At 43.3% G+C, this 20,030-nt stretch overlaps 1 protein-coding gene across 1 annotated transcript in view; it reads left to right on the top strand.

Moving 5' to 3' along the window:
* STMN2 (stathmin 2) overlaps positions 1–15,080 on the top strand; it is a 179,442-nt gene extending 164,362 nt beyond the window's left edge. The window contains exons 4-5 of the mRNA XM_029591525.1: positions 10,038–10,229; positions 13,711–15,080. Of these exons, the coding sequence (XP_029447385.1) occupies positions 10,038–10,229; positions 13,711–13,770 (252 nt within the window). The 3' untranslated portion in view covers positions 13,771–15,080. The remainder of the gene's footprint in view (positions 1–10,037; positions 10,230–13,710) is intronic.
* The last annotated feature ends 4,950 nt before the right edge of the window (positions 15,081–20,030 follow it).

The raw sequence follows: 20,030 nt of genomic DNA on the forward strand, positions 1-20,030 counted from the left end.
TTTGCTCACACTTTCAACCATTCAAGATGGGATACAGTATTGCAAACATAAAAGTCACATAAACACAAAATGAAAACAAACATTGTAACCACTACAGATGATAAACCAGATGCCTCCCTGAAGTCCAACTGCCTCCCTGAATGTCATCCCACCCCACAACATTGATGATCCTCCATCATATCCCAGACTCACGTTATCAAAAATCACTTCAGTCTCAACAACTTCTCCCATATTTCATAAGATATCCAGCTAGCTCAATTCTTGATACCTCCCAACATGTGTGTAATGATTCAGCCAAACTATCAAAAGTTTGATTGCAGATTTCATTCATCCAGCAGATAAACCCTAGCATCTGCTTTCTTCAGAATTGGCAAGTAAAATTGGTTTTAGCTTTCAAAAGTCAATCTAAAAAAATCAGGTTTCAGTAATTTATGAAAAATGTTAATACAGATCATTAAATGCATTTCATCAGGTAAGGTATTCCAGGATAGTGGACCATCTATGGAGCAAGCCCAATCTCTGGTTTCTACTAGGTGCACCAACTTGGTAGAAGATACTTCTAAAAGCCCAAGTTGAGCAGATCTCAATGCTTGGGATGAATGATATATATATACAGCACTGCGTAGACCCAAGGTATGGTGGTATTACTTAAGAACTTGGGAATCATCATAGCAATCTTATATTTCATTCTCCATTGGATCAGCAGGCAGTGGAGAGACTGAAGAATGGAAGTGATATGTTTTCTCATATTAGTACCAGTCAAGATACAAGCAGTAGAGTTTTGAACTATTTGAAGGGCCCTGATGGCATTGACGGTAGTCTAGACCTGAAAGAATAAGGACCTGGAGGACTGTTCTGAATTCTGGAGGATTTAGTAACAGCTTAAGCTGCTGCAACTTTGCGTGTGTGTGTGTGTGTGTGTGTATGTGTGTGTCTGTGTTTATGTGTTTGTGTGCTTGGTCAGGGATTCATGCAGCAGCATGGCTACTTTCTGTGGGGAGTGGTTGTGGGTGTGTGTATGACAGAGAGAAAGATGCATACTCTGAGGTGCTCAAATATCTGGCTTATACTGACAGTACTTATCATTTGTCAGAATAAAAGTAGGACCATATCTGCACTTTCCTGTACTAGGGTGAATTTATCTACAGATCAAGCCAAGCTTCACCAGAACCACAGCTCACAGGTCTTCTTCTTAACATCCTTCAACTCTTGTGGATAGGCAGTTCGATAGTTGTACCATTGGAGAACAGCATGCCAGAAGGCAGAAACATATGCCAAGATTTCCTGCCTCCTAGCCAATGGAAACCTTAGCTCTTCTTCTACCAGGAAAAGTTCCACAAGTTGCTGCAGGTCTCCCTGTTTTGGGTTCACTCTGTCAGGTACTGCTGGTGGAGGGAATCCTTAACACGGAGTCCCTCTCCATGTGAGCTGATTGATATACTGTCTAACTATTTAATAATATTGCAGTTATGTTATTAAGCACTGGCTTATAAACATTAGAAGCTTGTTGCTTATCTTTTCTAATAAACCATAAAAAGTATAACACATCATTGCTCCTGGGAGTTAATGTATCAGTATAAGAGCAATAATTATTTTATAAGGACAGAGCCCAATAATCAGACAAAATAATTTTTAGTAGAATAATATGCTTATTTATTAAATAAAGAGTAAATTGCTCATATATTCTTTATAAGTAAGATTGATCAAGTCTTTTCTAAAATGGATATAGAAGAAAAATAAATGGTTAACTTATCTATAAAGGTTATTACCAGGTCTTAGACTGCTATCCCCTGTCTCAGCAGAGGTAAGACAGCAGCCCAAGCTCACAAGTCTCATTGTATTTATAACTTTCATCTGCATATTTGTTTATACTAGGGATGTGAATCGTTTTTTGACGATTTAAAATATCGTCCGATATATTTTAAATCATCAAAAATCATTAGGGCCACGATACAATACCAATTCCCCCGATTTATCGTCAAAAAATCGTAAATCGGGGGAAGGGGGAGGGCAGGAAAACCGGCACACTAAAACCCCCTAAAACCCACCCCCGACACTTTAAATTAAATCCCCCACCCTCCTGAACCCCTCCCCCAAAATGCCTTAAATTACCTGGGGGTCCAGCGGCGGTCCGGAACGGCCTCCTGCAATTGAATAGTGTTGTCTTCAGCCGGCGCCATTTTTCAAAATGGCGGTGCAAAATGGCGGCGGCCATAGACAACACGATTTGACTGCAGGAGGTCGTTCCGGACCCCCGCTGGACTTTTGGCAAGTCTTGTGGGGGTCAGGAGGCCCCCGCAAGCTGGCCAAAAGTCCCTGGGGGTCCAGCGGGGGTCCGGAAAACGATCTCCTGCCGTGAATCGTTTTCCGTACGGAAAATGGCGCCGGCAGGAGATCGACTGCAGGAGGTCGTTCAGCGGGGGTTCCGGACCGCCGCTGAATGACCTCCTGCAGTCGATCTCCTGCCGGCGCCATTTTCCGTACGGAAAACGATTCGCGGCAGGAGATCGTTTTCTGGACCCCCGCTGGACCCGCTGGGACTTTTGGCCAGCTTGGGGGGGCCTCCTGACCCCCACAAGACTTGCCAAAAGTCCAGCGGGGGTCCAGAACGACCTCCTGCAGTCGAATCGTGTTGGTCTATGGCCGCCGCCATTTTGCGCCGCCATTTTGAAAAATGGCGCCGGCTGAAGACAACACTATTCAATTGCAGGAGGCCGTTCCGGACAGCCGCTGGACCCCCAGGTAATTTAAGGCATTGGGGGGGGGGGTTCGGGAGGGTGGGGGATTTAATTTAAAGGGTCGGGGGTGGGTTTTAGGGGGTTTTAGTGTGCCAGCTCACGATTTTCACGATACTTTAAACACCCAAATGGCAACAATATGATTCCCTCCCCCTCCCAGCCAAAATCGATCGTTAAAACGATCGAGGACACGATTCACATCTCTAGTTTATACGCCTATAGACTGATATGTTTACATTTGCTTACATGTTTATACACTGGTATGTTTACATTTGCTTATATGTTTAGTGTTTATGCATACATATCTACTTACATCAATTTTACAAAATAAGACAAGAATGTCAGCACGAGAGTGAGAACATACCCACTTTAGAAACAGTCTTTGAAGGAGATGATTCTGTTATAATTAGTGAGGTTTGGGTGGACCCTTGGACACTGTGGCAGCTGACCATGCCCACAGGGGGAAGTCCCGTGAGGGGCCACAGGTCAGACTCAGCTTAGGACACACAAACACAGAGATTGATCTTTTATTAGACAATGTGGTGAAGCCACCAGAGGTGGCAGTAGTGAGCAGAAGTAGCCCGGCTGGGCTAGTGTCCCTCAGGCGCTGGAACAGCGACTCCTCCAGTAGCAGTGCTGTAGTGGAAAGAAGTGAGAATAATGAGTACAATGGAATATGCACAAAGCCCCAGTATGGAGAACCCCAGGATAGGGAGAGCAGGCCTTCGAGGAGCGAGTACCTGATCCCTGAGAGCTGAGAGGCTTGAAGGTAAAGTGCTCACACAGTGGTTCCACGTAGGAGATGGCACTAGGGCTGGAATGGAGGCAGGCCCTCGAGGAGCGAGTAACTGGTTCAAGGGAACAGCTCTGAGGTGAAGATGGTAGTACTCACTGGTGTTAAAGATAGCGAATCCTTCCAGGCAGAAGAGAAGGTAGGAGCAGGCAGCAAGTCAGGGAACATGGGCCCTCGAGGAGTGAGTACCAGTCTCCAGACAGCAACCTGAAAAGCAAGTGAGGCCCCCGAGGAGCAGGTACCCCATTAGCGTTAAGAGTCCAATGGAAAATTGGAGAGGCAGAGTAGCTGGGTATGGAGAGCGAATCCCATCCATAAGATTACCCCTTGCTAACTCAAAGGCTAGCAAACATCGTAGGCTTTAAATATCCGGGCAGCGTGATGTCAACACAGGGGGACGCCCCTGAGGTTCACGCCAAGTAGGAAATAAGAGTGAGGGCCACGCGGCGCGCACACCCTAAGGTACCAGCAGAGCATGGCGGGAGGCAGCGCCCAAGCCAATCCAGGGACGCTGGAGAGAATGTCAGGCAGGCGCCGCGGCAGCCAGGCGTCTATCCATAGTGAGAGGAGGTGCAAAGAAAGAAAGGTAAGCGGAGTGAAGCCGTCGGGAAGGGACGGTTGCAACAGATTCTGAGCAACTAAAATAAATCACTATGATAATGGAGGATATAATAGATAAAATTGAAAAACTCAAGACTAACAAATTACCAGGACCAGATAGTATCCATTCCATAGTCCTGAAAAAACTCAAATTTGAAATTGCAACCCTGTTGCTAGTAATCTGTAACCTATCATTTAAAACAGCCAGAATACCTAAAAATTGGAGGATGGCCAATATAATGCTTTATAAAAAGGGTTATAGGAGTGATCTGATAAATTAGATTGGTGAACCTAACATCAGTGGCAGGCAAAATATAGAAGCTACAAGCCGTAAAGCCCGTTAAAACGGGCTACATCCCTCTGTCTCTCACCTCCCCCTCATTCTCTCTCCCCTCACTCTTCACCACCCCCCTCCCCCACCCACTCCTCTCCACCCTCCCTCTCCTCTCACTCAGTCCCCCCTCTCCCTCACTCAGTCCCCCTCTCCCTCCCTCCCTCCCACTCACTCAGTCCCCCCTCTCCCTCACTCCCACTCACTCAGTCCCCTCTCCCTCCCTTCACCCACCTCCATTTCCTCCCGGCGCCGTAAGCGCGACTTCCCGCAACCCTCACCCGGCTCCATTAACTCCTCCCGCTCCTGCCGGCAGATCTCGGGGGGGGTCACTCCCGCGCGCGCGGCAGTGACCCCCCCGAGATCTGCCGGCAGATCTGGGGAGGAGAAGTAGCGGCACCGCGCGCGCGCGGTGCCGCTACTTCTCCTCCCGCTCCTGCCGGCAGATCTCGGGGGGGGGGGGGGGCGCGGGAGTGACACCCCCCCCGAGATCTGCCGGCAGATCTCGGTGGGGGGGGCACGGGAGTGACACCCCCCCCCCCCCGAGATCTGCCGGCAGATCTGGGGAGGAGAAGCAGCGGCACCGCGCGCCGGCGCGCGGCGCCGCTGCTTCTCCTCCCGCTCCTGCGGCCCCACCGCCATTTTTTTTTTCTGATCGACATCCTTGCCCGCACATGCGCAGTAGAGCTGCGCTCTACTGCGCATTTGCGGGCCGTCGGTCACAGGCCATTTATAAGGTAGATACTTAAAAACAAAATTTCTAAACATATTGAGATTCATATTCAGACACAGTCTAGATAGCAGCTGCTCTATTGAATAAAGCCAGCTATATTAAAGCTAGCCGGCTAACTTTTGACCCAACCAGACTTAGGGCTGGAATTTCTAAACTACCGCGGCTTCCTGAATCCCAGCACTAATGGGGGGCGGGGGGGGGGGGCGAGCCTGCGAAAGCCAGCAGCAATCACACCACCGCGGTGTTATCGCTGCTGGCTTTCGCACCCAATAGCGCCATTGTAAAAGGTGGTGCTATTGGGCTCGCTACTGGCAGCGATAAGGGTTCCTGCCATGTTTCCGCCGTGTCCGCCCCGGTGCCGCCCCGACTCCTCCTCTTCCGGTGCCGACGCCACCCCGACTCCACCCCTATGAAGCTATCGCACGTGAAAAGGGACTTTTGATGTGCAAAAAGTCTCTTTTCGCATGCGATATCAATAGAAAATGACCCCCTTAGCCAGCTAAATCATCCAGATAACTCTGAATGCTCCTAACTTGTGTGGCTAAATTCTAGCCTCCTAACTTATTAGCCAGATAGAATTTAGCAGGATATGGACCCAAATATTAATTTAGCAGGCTAAGTTCTGAGTTAGCCAACTAAATGCTTTTCAATACGGACATCATAGATAGACATGGCTTAATGGGGAAGAGTCACATGGTTTCAGCCAAAAGGAAGTAATGCCTTAGAAATCTATAAGATTTGTTTTGAAGGTGAAAATAAACATGTAAATAAAGGTGAGCTGATTGATATACTGTATACACATTTTCAGAAGTCATTTGAAAATGTCACTCATGACAGATTCCTCAGGAAATTAGTCATGAGATAAAAGGCAGTGTCCAATTGTGAATCGGTAATTGGTTAAAGAGCCAGAAATAGAAGATAGGTCTAAATGGTCAGTTTTCCAAATGGAGAAAGGATTAGTTCTGGGACCTGTGCTGTTTAACATATTGATAAATGATCTGGAAAAGGAAACAACGAATCAGGTGATCAAGTTTGCAGATGACACAAAATTATTCAAAGTTGATGGGAATGGTAAGAAAGGAATGATTATTTATCCTTTCCAATAGTGCTAGGACTAAGGCACACTCAAGTTAATAGGTAATACTTTTAAAAAAATTGTAGAAAGCACTTTTTTAATCAGCGCACAGTTAAACTGTGGAATTTGTTACCAGAGGATATAGTGAAAGCAATTAGTATAGGTGGGTTTAAAAAGAGTGTAGAGAAGTTCCTGAAGGAAAAGTCCATAAACCCAAGCCATGTAGATTTGGAAAAGTCACTGCTTATCTTGGGTATGAGCAAGAAGGAATGGACCTATTCTTTGGGATTCTACCAGGTACTTTTGGCTTGGATTGGTCATTATTGGAGACAGGATGCTGGGCTTGATGGATTTTTTGGCTGTCCCAATATGGCATTTATTATGTTCTTATGTTAAAACAGTAGTAGATTGCAAGGAACTGAAACAGAACCTAGTGAGATTAGGAGACTAGACATCTGAATGAATGAAATTTAATGTGGACAATACACTGAAATACTCAGCTTGGAGTGTAGTAAAAACAAACAAATAAATAGAATATTAGGAATGATCCGAAAAGGAATGGAGAATAAAATAGAAAATATCAAATTGCCTCTTTATCAAGCATTATTGAGTATTGTGTTCAGGTTTTGTCACCCCATTCAAAAAAGAGACATAGCGAAACTAGAAAAGGAGCAGAGGAGGGCGACAAAAATGATAAAGGGGATGGGACTGCTCCCCTATGAGAAGCTATGCATGTTAGGGCTCTTCAACTTGGAAAAGAGACAGCTGACAGGGCATATGATAGAAGTTTACAAAATCGTGAGTGGGATGGAACAAGAAAATAAAGGATGTTTATTTACCCTTTCAAATAATACTAAAACAAGGGGATACTCCAGGAAACTAACAATTAACAGAATTAAAACACATTAGAAAAAGTACTTTTTCACTTATGCCTGAATTTTCAAATGCCGGCGCACGTACAATCCGTCAGATACGCACATGGCCGGGCCGAGTGTGCGCCAAACACATTTTAAAAATGGCCTGGCATGCGGGTATCTGCCGGTACACGCAGAAGTGCTGGCGGATCAACAAGGGGGGACGGGATGGGGGCTGACCAGGACAGCGGCCATTAGGCCCATCCCGAGAAAGTGCGCACCAGCAGCCACCCAGCACGCAGAAGTTACTTCTGCTCCAAAGGAGCAGTTAGTATTAAAACAAAAAAATTGGGGATAGTTAGGTAGGGGTTAGGGGTTAGGGGTCAGGGAGGAGAGGAGAGGAAAGGAGAGGAGAGGGGAAAAGGTAGGAACTGTAGTTAGGGGGATAGGGAAGTTCCCTCCCAGTCTGCGCATTGGTTTTTAAAATTCCCCACCGGCGTGGGAGTTGCGACCTGCCTGCACATGCACGCGCAAATATTAAAATCTTGCACGCATGTGCGTGCGGAAACCATATTTTATAACATGCGTCACTGACGCACATGTTATAAAATCATTGTGTCTATGTGCACACGCCGGGAACTGCCTGCACATGGATGCACACACGCAGGTTTTAAAATTGACCCCTTTGAGCACAATCAAGCTGTGGAATCTTGTCTCTGGGGTTTAATAGAGGTTTGGGCAAGTTCCTGGAGGAAAAGTTCATAAAACATTATTAGTCAGATAGACCACTGTTCCTCAACCAGTGTGTTGGGATACACAGGTGTATCACCAAAAATTTGGCCTAGCAAGCCTATGCTTTGTATAACAACCACATGTGCTTGCTGCTTGAGAAGAGTTCAGAGTAAGGAGCTGGGACTTAAAATTCCTCATCACCGCTCCCTGTTGCTGCTTTTTCCTCAATCCTGGCAATCACTGCCACCACCAGTCCAAGCTAGAAATGTTGCAGGCATGCTGTATCCTGCCCCCGCCTTCCCGCCGCACCTCCCCCTCCCCCTGGCTTCTTGGAGTGTCATTTTTTCTCTGTATCTTTGTGTATAATTTATGGTCTTTTATTCTATATTAGATAAGAATCAGTCTGCATACTGCATGTTTGACAGAGGGGAGGGATTCAGCTAACTAGGATGTAGATTGTGTGTAGGAATCCAGAGCAGTCTGGCTTGCTTTATTTTTCCAATAGTAAGTGTCTTGTGTTCTATATTTTAGTCTTGCTTTTTCATAGGTAAGGTTGTTGCTGTTCAAGTCCTGGGTATTAATACTCTTATAGTAAGGCTGGTATACTATATAATTTCTAAATGTCTTTTTAGCAGGTTTTCATGTTATTTTATAGGCAGGGAAGGGATTTTGAAGTACTATTGCTGAGGGGATACCAGAATTTGAATATATTTTTTGTATGGTGAGTTGAAAGAGGAAATGTCCTAACTCTGCTCTACATAAACTCCAGAAGAAGTCAGAATTCCTGAGGTTGGCAGTGAAATGCATGAGAGTTTGTCTGTATCAAAAAACTGTGTGCCGCATATGCATATCAGTCTAGATTTATCACTAATGCAGTAAGCAAAGATTATAATTTTTGTGAAAAAAATAACATTTAATAATATTTTATAGGCAGTTATTGAAATTAAAATATATTTTATCTTTCTCCTGCATCATTTTCAACAATAAAATAAAATTTAGGGTTGGTTTTTTTTAGTATAGCTGTTAAATGTAATGTGCAATGTGTCACGCACGTATCATCTATCAGGTGTATCATGACGGAAAAAAGGTTGAGAACCACTGAGATAGACTAAAAAAAGCTATTGCTATCCATGGGAATGATTAACAAGAAATAGATCTACATTTTGGAATCTGCCAACTACTTGAGACCCGGACTGGCCCCTGTTGGATATAAACTACTGGGTTTGATGGACCTGGTCTGACCTAGCATGGCATTTCTTATGTTCTTATAAATAATGTGCTCTCATTGGTTTCATCTCTGCCAAACTCCTAGAAGCAATTGAGAGGAAGGCTATCTGAATCTACAGAGAAATATAATCACATGCCTACAACAAAAACCTTACTCACAGAGATTTAATAAACTCCAGATGGCAGAAGGGAAAAGGGAAACAAACAAAGCAGGTCTTTTACTAAGCCTCAGTATTTTCCCCAGAGGCAAAAATACCACGGGATTTACTAATCTGTGGTACTCGGTACTGCAGTTTAATAAATCCTGCGGGATTTTTCCCGGCTAAAATACTGCTGGGAAAAATACCGCAGCTTAGCTGACCTAGCCTGATGGCAGCCCCACATCTTAGGGCTGTCATCTTTTAAAGGGGCCTTTCAACCTATGCAGATTTCCCTCCCTCCCAGAGTATAGAAATTCCTGTGGGTTTCATGAAACCTTCTTCTCCCACCAGCTCCACCTGCCACACAGGATTATGTGGCCAAAGCATAAAAAAGATTTTAAAATGGTCCATTTGCTTACTTTTAGCCGTACCAGAAAGGGGCAGGGAAGGAAAAGTACACGTAGAGAGTTCACCCCTTTTCTGTGTGGACTTTGTTCCTGTGGGATAGCAGGTGCCAAGTCTATAAATTGTTTGATATCCATGGTCCCTACAGGTCTGCATTTTCAAAGGGAAACTCCATGGGGAATTTCCTTTTGAAAATGAGCTTGTAGACCAGTTGGTACAAAGTACCTAAAGACCTGCAACCTCCCCAGCCACTTTCAAAATTGTCCCCTAAAAGTAAAAGAAAGTGTTATGCAGGAAGTGTAGTTGTTTTTGTTACTTGTGTATTGCTGTATCCCTTTAATTCCCTCTGTTTTCTTACACCTCTTATCAGTGCATCCTTGAGTCAGTTGTGATTTTTTTTTCCCTTCAGACTCAGGAGGCCCAGGTCTTAAAGCACTTGGCTGAAAAGAGAGAACATGAGCGAGAAGTTCTTCAAAAGGCTGTGGAAGAAAATAATAACTTCAGCAAAATGGCAGAGGAAAAACTGATACTGAAAATGGAACAGATCAAAGAAAACCGTGACGCCTACTTAGCTGCTGTTATGGAACGTCTCCAAGAGAAGGTAATGGCGCTGCTTTCCTCATCCTAACTTGTAGAAAGGCCCACAAAGAATCAGCAAAAAACAAACTAAGACAAACAGATACACTAAAGCCACCTAGTGCAATAATATACCCTGCCTTGATCCCCTCAATATCCTCACTCTCTGACTGGCTTACAGTATCAAGAGCCTAACTGTATATAAAATCCATGATAACTTCCTTTATATTCCTAACCCTCAAATAATGAAATGTCGGTGCCATTGAACTGCACCTCGTAACTGTAGAATGTGGCGAGTTAGCCACATAAGGCTATCACTTGGCTTTGAAGACTATTGATCTCTCAGTAAGTAGGGACCTTAGTAGTCCCAACATTTGCATTTTTAGACAGTCATTAGACTAATAAAGGCATCATTTCTACTCAACTACTTTGTTGATTTCCTTCTACAAACTGTTATGATACACTGAGTAAGCAAGGGTTGAAAGAAATAGACTTAAAACCTACTTATCACTGATTATGATAGACTATTTTCCCTAAATTATATATTTTTGTTTGTTATTCATTGCTTTCAAACACTAATTTAGAGGGTTATTTTCTAAGGCTATCGCACGCGAAAAGGGACTTTCAAGGTGGCGCTATTGGGTGCGAAAGCCGGCGGCGATAACACCGCGGTGGTGCAATTGCTGCCGGCTTTCGCAGGCCCCCCACCCTTCTCCCCCTCGTTATTGCCAGGATTCACCATTCTCTGTGAGAATGGAAAATCCCGGCCTTAATCTGTAAAGGTTTTCAAGGTATAAAGTATGCATGCCCATATTTTGAAGCATGAAGGATATAGATACTTTAGTTTAATGGTTCCCACACCTTTTTAATAATACATTACATGTACACTTGTATACCACATTTCTCCTTCAAAAAGAGAAACCCAAAGCAGTTTACAACATCAAAAATAAAATACTATATATTAGGATAAATAACTAGTAAAATCCCTAATAAAGACTTGCCTCATCCCTCATTCTTATTTATTTATTTATTTAAGGGTTTTTATATACCGCGGCACGTTAGCAAACATCACCTCGGTTTACAATGAACATTAACTTAGCAAAAAGCTTTACAATCCAAACCAATTATATAATGATACATAGCTGTTAACGTAGAAACTATAAAATAATTAATATCAACTATTAGGGACTGAACAAGGCTGCATCACATATCTAAAATCATGCCAAAAAATAAGCATATATATCCCCTCCCATTAAATTTATTTATCTATTTCATGCATTTGTAAATCACCTACTACTGAAGCCCTAAACGGCATGAAGATTAAAACAATCACAATCATTAAAACAAAAGTTAACAACTAAAACAAACCCATACTATATAAACTGCAGCAACAAGGCAATCCATCATATAACAATAGCTACAAATGCAAAATAGATCCCTAATAACAAATCATCATTCACCTCCTTTGTTTCCTTGGTAATCCCAAAGGGTCTCACCAAGGGGCAAATCTCTTTGGCTTGTCCCTTTGTTGTAACTCACTAGTAACAATATACATAGCCAGCAGACCTTTAATGGCTTTAGCCCGATGACATCAGCTAGCTTCTAGTGGTGAAATCAGCAGATAGGCAATTCAAGAAGCAAAACTGGTTGTATTAATGGCAGGGAAAGATGACAGTCCCTCACCTTTATTGCTCATAGGGTTGCCAACTGGCTCCAGATTTTCAGGATAGGCTGATCCAGTCCTGGTTTTACCATGTTATATGACTGGACTTTAAGGGCTAGATTTTCTATCCTTGCGCGGCTCTGTGAATTGCGCAGTACTGGGGGGCAGGGGGGCGGGCCTGAGAAAGCCGGCAGCCATCACACCACTGCGGTGCGCTGGCTGCCGGCTTTCGCACCGAATAACTACACCATAAAAGGAGTAGTTATTCGGCGCGAAACTGGCGGCGATAAGGGTCCTTACCTTTCGCCGCCAGTGATGTCTCCGTAGTGTTGGCCCCAGTGCCGCCCCAACTCCTCCTCTTCCGGGGACGATTCTGCCCCGATCACCCTATTGAAAATGACCCCCTAATTCTTGTTATTCTTAGGGAAATGAAATCCATGCAGGCAGAGGAGTAAAACTAGGACTCAATCAATTTTTCCTGAAACTCTAGAGCTAGTTGGCAATTCTAATTGTGCTCATAATATGAGGGGAGGGACCCTCAACAGTCAAGTATTCAGGATATTCACAATGAAAATGCATGTGATATATTTGTATACAGTTTTGAGGCCGTGCATGCAAATAGAACACATGCATATTTATTCTGGATATTCTTAAACTCTGATTGTCTGATGGCCCCTGAGGATCAGTTTGTGATTCACTACTTAGGTCTCATCATTTCAGTTTGTTATGTATCTGTCAATTCAGGTGACTTAGTCCTTCCTTTCTCTCATTCAGCTTGAATGCCATAATACTGTTATAATATTTATATAGTCTGAAACAACTTAATCAAAGTTCCTATCTTTACTTTCTACCTAAGACAAACCAGAATTGCCAGGAAACCTAGTACCAGACTCCAGAACAAGACTTGTTCTGGAGTCTGGTACTAGGTCTGGTACTGGTCTTTGAACTTGAATCCTAAAGCACTGCAGTATTAAACCCTAGGGATGTGAATCGGGCTTCGGACGATTGAAAATATCGTCGATATTTTCAAAATCGTCAGAAATTGGGGGCTCCCCCCAAACGATAGGAAAACCCCATGATATTGTTCGTGGGGGTTCTCTTATCGTTTTGGGGGAGGGCGGGAAAAACGACACACAAAAATAACCCCTAAACCCACCCCGACCATTTAAAACTAATCCCTTAGCTTCCCCCACCCTCCCGACCCCCCAAAAAACTTTTTACAGGTACCTGGTGGTCCAGTGGGGGTCCCGGGAGTGATCTCCCGCTCCCGGGCCGTCGGCTGCCACTAATCAAAATGGCGCCGATGGCCTTTGCCTTTACCATGTGACAGAGTATCCGTGCCATTGGCCGGCACCTGTCACATGGAGGGAGCACTGGATAAACAAACCCGCGATCGGGCCGGACGAAAAAAAAAACACAATGTGAATCGGAACCGGAATCCGAACCAATTCTGGTTCCGATTCACATCTCTATTAAACCCTGCTTGATCTATTTGAAAACATATGCATTATATAGGGCATCCGGGACTCGCCTAAAGTTTCCCACCAGAAAACAGGGTCACTCGACAGTGCTGAACACAATGAAATAATGAAAAAAGGCATATCAATGCCTTTTCAGTGTTACAAATACAGTGCACACTGGACTAAAATCTATGATGACATGGCTTAAGAATATTATTTTAGTTATGCATTTCTTAGTCAATCATACTCAGTGATGGTTACATTTTAAAGATCATTGAATGCATATGTCATATAAATGCCTATATTCAATTTAAAACAAAATCTGATTTGAATATACAAGAGGATCTACACAGGTCTAACACTCCCCTTGTTGCTGTTTTCAGGAGAGACATGGTGCAGAGGTCCGTAGAAACAAGGAGCTTCAGGTAGAACTCTCTGGCTGAGACAAAGCGATGGCTGATATGAGACGTCACCATCATTAGTTAAACTCCCCTGCCTATATTATTATGGATCATGCGATAGCAGTATGGGAAATGTATGACATGGTTTAAAAAAAAAACAAAAAACAAGAACTCGTAATGAAAAAAAAAACACAAAAAAACAAAAATAAATTTAAAAAAACAATTTGGTCTCTTTGCAGAATGATTTGCTTGATGTTTAAAAAAATCTTGGATCTTATTTTGTAAATATTTACATTTTTGTTAAAAAAATACAAGTATTGCATTATGCAAGTTATTTCATAATCTTATGTGTCCTGTAACAGGCTTTTGATGTTGTCTATTGCCACTCCGTTGAATTTGTTAGATTTGTTCTTTCAAAGCTTCCCCTGTATCTGATTCCATTCCCTGCGCTTCATTCAAACAGAAGCAATGAGGCCAGTAGATGCAGTAGGTTCATGGTGCTAGAGACCAATTGTTCTCCCTCTCCCACCCTCTCCCTCCAATTGCCCACAATTCTTTATAATCTTTAAACATTGTTAAACCAATTATTAGATCTCAGGTGGTGTGGCCATACCCTGAAGTTGTCCAGATTTGCTGTTTTACTTTGTATGCTCTTTAAAATGTACTGTCCATACAGCCTGGACTCCTCTGAATGAATCTGAGGCCAAATTGTTGTGTGTAATACTTTCTTCTACTTCAGTAAGTCTATGGGCAACAAACACTACAGTTTGTAGAAATTTCAATTAGTCGAATAAATTCAAATAAACTGATTTAGCTACAAGTTTACCCTAGATTGTTCCATGTGCTCAACAAATAATGCAAAATAGTACAGCATGGTCATAAAAATCCTGGAACAGAAGTGGATTTATTATCTTAGTTGAAGATTTGTTGCTAAAAGGATACTGGTTAAATTCGGCTTCTTTGGTATATTCTAACAAAATCACATACTTTTAAACTGTTACATACAGTTCATGATGGTATTCAGTGTCTTTTTGTTTTGAACTTGGGACATGTGAGCTGGTTGTGCTGAATTTAACATTGCTGACATCCACTGGAGTGGACCTTTGCTCTTCAGGGTTAGGCTGCCCTAGGTTAGTTTAAATACAACTTGAACTATGAGGGCAGAAACAGCAAGGCTCACTAGACAGGGCGCTCATGCCATGTATGGAACCACTGCACAACCACAAAGTCTCAAGCATAGTTTCCGTTTTGAAGTTGTCCCCAACCTCTGGAGGTTGCTGCCTGCATAATCTACTCTTCATTAGTGCTATTTTCCTGTACGTCATTGTGAGCAAGCTGTGATTAATAAAGAATTGGGGTTCTGTGAACTGAAAAAGTTCTTGTCTGTTCTCTTGCTCCTTCACTTCTCACACTCCTATATGCATATTGGTTATTAACCTCTGTTGTTGGTTTTTTCTTACTTTCTATGTATTCAGTTTTAAATTAATCAAAACAAAAATCATATTGAGAAAGAAGGCAAAGCACAAGACCAACAAGCAAAGTAAAAAGAGAGAGTAATATATTTCTTTAAAGTGCATAATTTAAATCTATTCAAAGACTTTTTTTTTTTAGGGATGTGCATTCATTCGAAACAAATATGTACATTTCAATGAGCAAATCACATAGGGGTAGATTTTCAAAGGGTTACGCGCGTAATATATGCATGTAACCCTTTAAAAACCCTCCTGTGCACGCCGAGCCTATTTTGCATAGGCTCGGCGGCGCACACAAGCCCCGGGATGCGCGTATGTCCCAGGGCTTTGAAAAAAGGGGCAGGAAGGGGGCGGGGCGGGAAGGGGTGGAGGTCTGGGGCAATCCAGGGGCGGTCCCGAGTCCTCCGGCATAGTGGCCATGCCGGGGGACGGCGCGCCGGCAGCTGGCCGGCGCTCGCAAATTATGCCTGCCTCAGGCAGGTGTAACTTAAAGAACAAAGGTAGGGCTGGGGATTTAGATAGGGCTGGGGTGTGGGTTAGATAGGGGAAGGGAGGGGAAGGTGGGGGGGGAAGAAAAGAAAAGTTCCCTCCAAGGCCGCTCCGATTTCGGAGCGGCCTCGGAGGGAACGGGGAAAGCCATCGGGCCTCCCCTAGGGCTCGGCGCACACAAAGTGCACAAGTAGCAAGGTGCCGGGTAGCACACACAAATGTACCCCGCACACGCTCCTTTAAAAATCTGCCCCATAATGGTTGAGACACCAAATCATCAAAATTAAGTCAGTCCAGCAAAGAAGGAATAGTAAATAATTTTGATTGTCTGCCTCTCAAGAAGGACATTTTCAAAGTACTTTTTGGAATTTAATAAAAAGTATCCTTTATTAATAGTTCTTTAGGCAAATATAAAGATTTTTGATAATCCAGGTAAATGATCCCCCAACTGTGTCAGGAAGAACTGGAAGCACAGCTTTGAAGAAGTAGAGAGACTGCCTGATAGTCCCTGTGCTGTTTCAAAGCTGTGCTTCCAGGTCCATCCCGATGTAGTCTTTTCGAGACATGGTCCATGTCGGGGGACAGTTTACCTGGATTACAAAAATCTTTATGTTTGTCTAAAGAACTATTAATTACACTGGGCAACAATGAAAGTGTTACTGACCTAAAAAGGTCCTACTCTGTAGTATCTTGATGTGCTGAACACGAATATGACCATGAAAAGTTTTTATTGGCTCTCGTTTTGAAGATATTTAATATAGTTCACTTTCTATGTTTAGTCATGTAAATTTATCCAGTAGGACTGTAAATAAGCCTAGAATGATGTAATATTGCATCATATTGCATAATGCCATCATGCACACATCATCCAGAGTTTATTACATCATTTTCTGATGCAATGCAGTTCTACTGCCATGCTGCTGCTGAGTAAGCTGACGTCAGCAGTGTACTATATGAAGCCCAGTCAGAAAGGGTGAGCATTTGAAATATTCATGCTGGCTGACTACTGCTGGACACTCTGCAGAGATGCTCCCAAACAGGTGTACAAGAGACAAGCAAAGAAATCTAAGACGTAGTCTATGTCTTCATTTTTCAAACGGTATTAACCGTAGGTCTCCTACTATTGGCATACAATTCAAGATGTATTTATATAATTGCATATTACAAAAAAACTAGAGCCAATTTTGCATTTTCACAGTCACATTCATGTTTAGCACATGGAAATGTATAAGAATTGACTAATTTCATTTCCGTAACATGACTTTTGTGAAAATTTGTTGCCCAGTGTAATGGATACTTATATGAAAATGACCTTCTTGAGAGATGGAGAAGCTAAATTGTATACAATTCCTTCTTTGTTGGACTGCTTACATTTTCATGAAGCTATTTTTGTTTCATTTTTGGTCCCTTGACCCAAATGGGGGGCACTCATCAGAGCTGCCATTTGGCTCCATATGTTCAGGAAAGGCTGATCCAATCCTGGTTTTACTCCTCTGCCTGCATGGACTTGTAGATCTAGTGTCCCTATTCATTTCCCTAAGAAAAGTAAGACTTGAAGTCCATGCAGATACTGGGGTAAAACCAGGACTGGAGCCAGTTGGCAATCCTAGCACTTGCGAAAATAACAACAATTTTCATTTTTATTCGCTCATGTTTCCCATTCAAATTAATGGCCCAAGTAAAACAGCAATAGCTAGATTTCTTTCCTTCCCTTGATGGTAACTTAACAACCAAGCAATGCCAGTGAGATCATAGTCTGACTGAAGCCAAGGGCAGAAGAGGCAGAGAAGAAGATAGGAAGGAACACTAATCAAGGCCAAGTATTTTTTAACCAGTCTATTGCTGGCACTTGTATCAACTGACACTGACTTATCCCATTGAATTGTGTCACTTTGTGCAAACTCCAAGTTAAGATTCCCTTCTTAGGTGGATTTCACAGTAGAAGGTTGAATTTTCTGAAATTCTGTCTAGATGAAAGAACATTTTCAAAAAAGATGAAAGAAGAGAGAAATTGAGCAAAGAAGGGCTTTGTTCTTATCTGCACAGCTGCAGTGCTTGCTGTGTGAGAGAGACAGAGGCAATAGAATTCTAAGGCAAATTGACAAACCGAAGATTAGTAAATCACTTGGACCAGATGCTAAAAGAACTAAAAAATGAAATTGAAGACCTACTGTTAGTAATCTGTAAACTATCATAAAAATCAGCTACGGTGCATGAAGATTGAAGGGTGGCCAGTGTAACGCCAGTTTTTAAAAAGGGTTCCAAGAATGATCTGGGAAACTACAGACCAATGGCACTGACATCAGTGCCAGGAAAAATAGTTGAAACTATTCTAAAGAACAAAATTACTGAACATATAGTACACATAGGGGTAGATTTTCAAAAAACGCGAATAGGCGTACTTTTGCTGGCGCATCAAGCGCCAGCAAAAGTATGCTGGATTTTAGTAGATATGCGCGGAGCCGCGCGTATCCACTAAAATCCCGGATCGGCGTGCGCAAGGCTATGAATTCTGTATAGCCGGCACGCACCGAGCCGCGCAGCCTACCCCCGTTCCCTCCAACGCCCTCCCCTCACCTTCCCCTCCCTTCCTCTACCTAATCCACCCGCCTGGCCCTGTCTACACCCCCCCCCTTACCGTTCTCCGGGGATTTACGCCTTCAGGAGGGAGAAGTAAATCCCCGCGCGCCAGCGGGCCTGTTGCGCGCCAGGACGCGACCTGGGGGCGGGTACGGAGGGCGCGGCCACGCCCCCGGACCGCCCCGGGCCATAGCCACGCCCCCGTACCCGCCCCCAAAATGCTGCCGACACGCCCCCCTAAACGCCTCGACGACCGGGGCCCGCCCCCCGACACGCCCCCCTCGGAGAACCCCTGGACTTACGCGAGTCCCGGGGCTCTGCGCGCGCCGGTAGGCCTATGTAAAATAGGCTCACCGGCGCGCAGGGCCCTGCTCGCCTAAATCCGCCCGGTTTTGGGCGGATTTAGGCGAGCAGGGCTCTGAAAATCCGCCCCATAGTTTAATGGAATAAAGTCAACTTGGATTGAGCAAAAGGAAGTCTTGCTTCACCAGTTTGCAACATTTTTTTTTGAAGTTGTGAATAAACATGTGGATAAAGGTGAGCCAGTTGATATAGTATTCTGGATTTTCAGAAAATGTTTGACAAAGTACCTCATGAGAGACTGTTGAGGAAATCAAAAAGGCATGGGATAGGAGGCAATTTCTATTTTGGACTGAGAATTGGTTAAAAGGAAGAAAACAGAGAGTAGGGAAAAATGGTCAGTTTTCTCAATGGAGAAAGGTTAATAGTGGAGTGTCCCAGGTATGTGTACTAGGGCTGCTATTTTTTAACATATTCTTAAATGACCTAGCTGTGGGAACAATGAGTGAGGTGATCAAATTTGCTGATGAGACAAAATTATTCAAGGTTGTTAAATCACAAGAGGATGGGGAGAAACTGCAAGAGGACCTTCCAAAACTGGAAGACTGCACATCCAAATGGAAGATGACATTTAATATTGATAAGTACAAAGTGATGCATGTAGGGAAGAACAACCTAAATTAAAGCTATACAATGCAAGATTCTACACTGGGAGTCACCACCTAGGAAAAGGATCTAGGCATCATCGTGGATATTACATTGAAATCCACTGCTCAGTGTGCGGTGGCAGCCAAGAAAGCAAATAAAATGCTAGGCATTATTAAAGGAATGAAGAATAAAACAGAAAATATCATAAGGCCTCTGTATCAGTCCATGGTGTGACAGCATCTTCAGTATTATGTGCAGTTCTAGTCATCACATCCCAAAAAGGATATAGCAACATTAGAAAAAGTACAGAGAAAGGTAGACAAAATGTTAAAGAGGATGGAGTGGTTCCCCTATAAGGAAAGGCTAAAGAAAGAAAACTTCGGTTTGGAGAAAAGACAGCTGAGGTGAAATATGATAGAGGTCTATGAAATAATGAGTGAAGTGAAACAGGTAAACAAAAATCAGTTGTTTATACTTTCAAAAAGTATAAAGGCTAGGAGATATTCAAGAAAGTTACAGTGATACATTTAAGACAAATAGGAGAAAGTATTTTTTTTTACTCAAAACATAATTAAACTCTGGAATTCATTGCTGGAGGATGTGGTGAAATATGTTAGTTTAGCTGGGTTAAAACAATTTGGACAAGTTTCTGGAAGAAAATTCCATAAACTATTATTAAGGTGGACTTGTGGAAATCCACTGCTTGTCCCTGGGATAAGCAGCATGAAATCTATCAACCTTTTGGGATATTGCCGGGTACCTGTTACCTGGATTGGCCACTGTTGGAAACAGGATACTGGGCTTGATGGAACT

The sequence above is a fragment of the Rhinatrema bivittatum genome, chromosome 2, assembly GCF_901001135.1.
Source record: "Rhinatrema bivittatum chromosome 2, aRhiBiv1.1, whole genome shotgun sequence".
In the NCBI taxonomy this organism is placed as follows: domain Eukaryota; kingdom Metazoa; phylum Chordata; class Amphibia; order Gymnophiona; family Rhinatrematidae; genus Rhinatrema; species Rhinatrema bivittatum.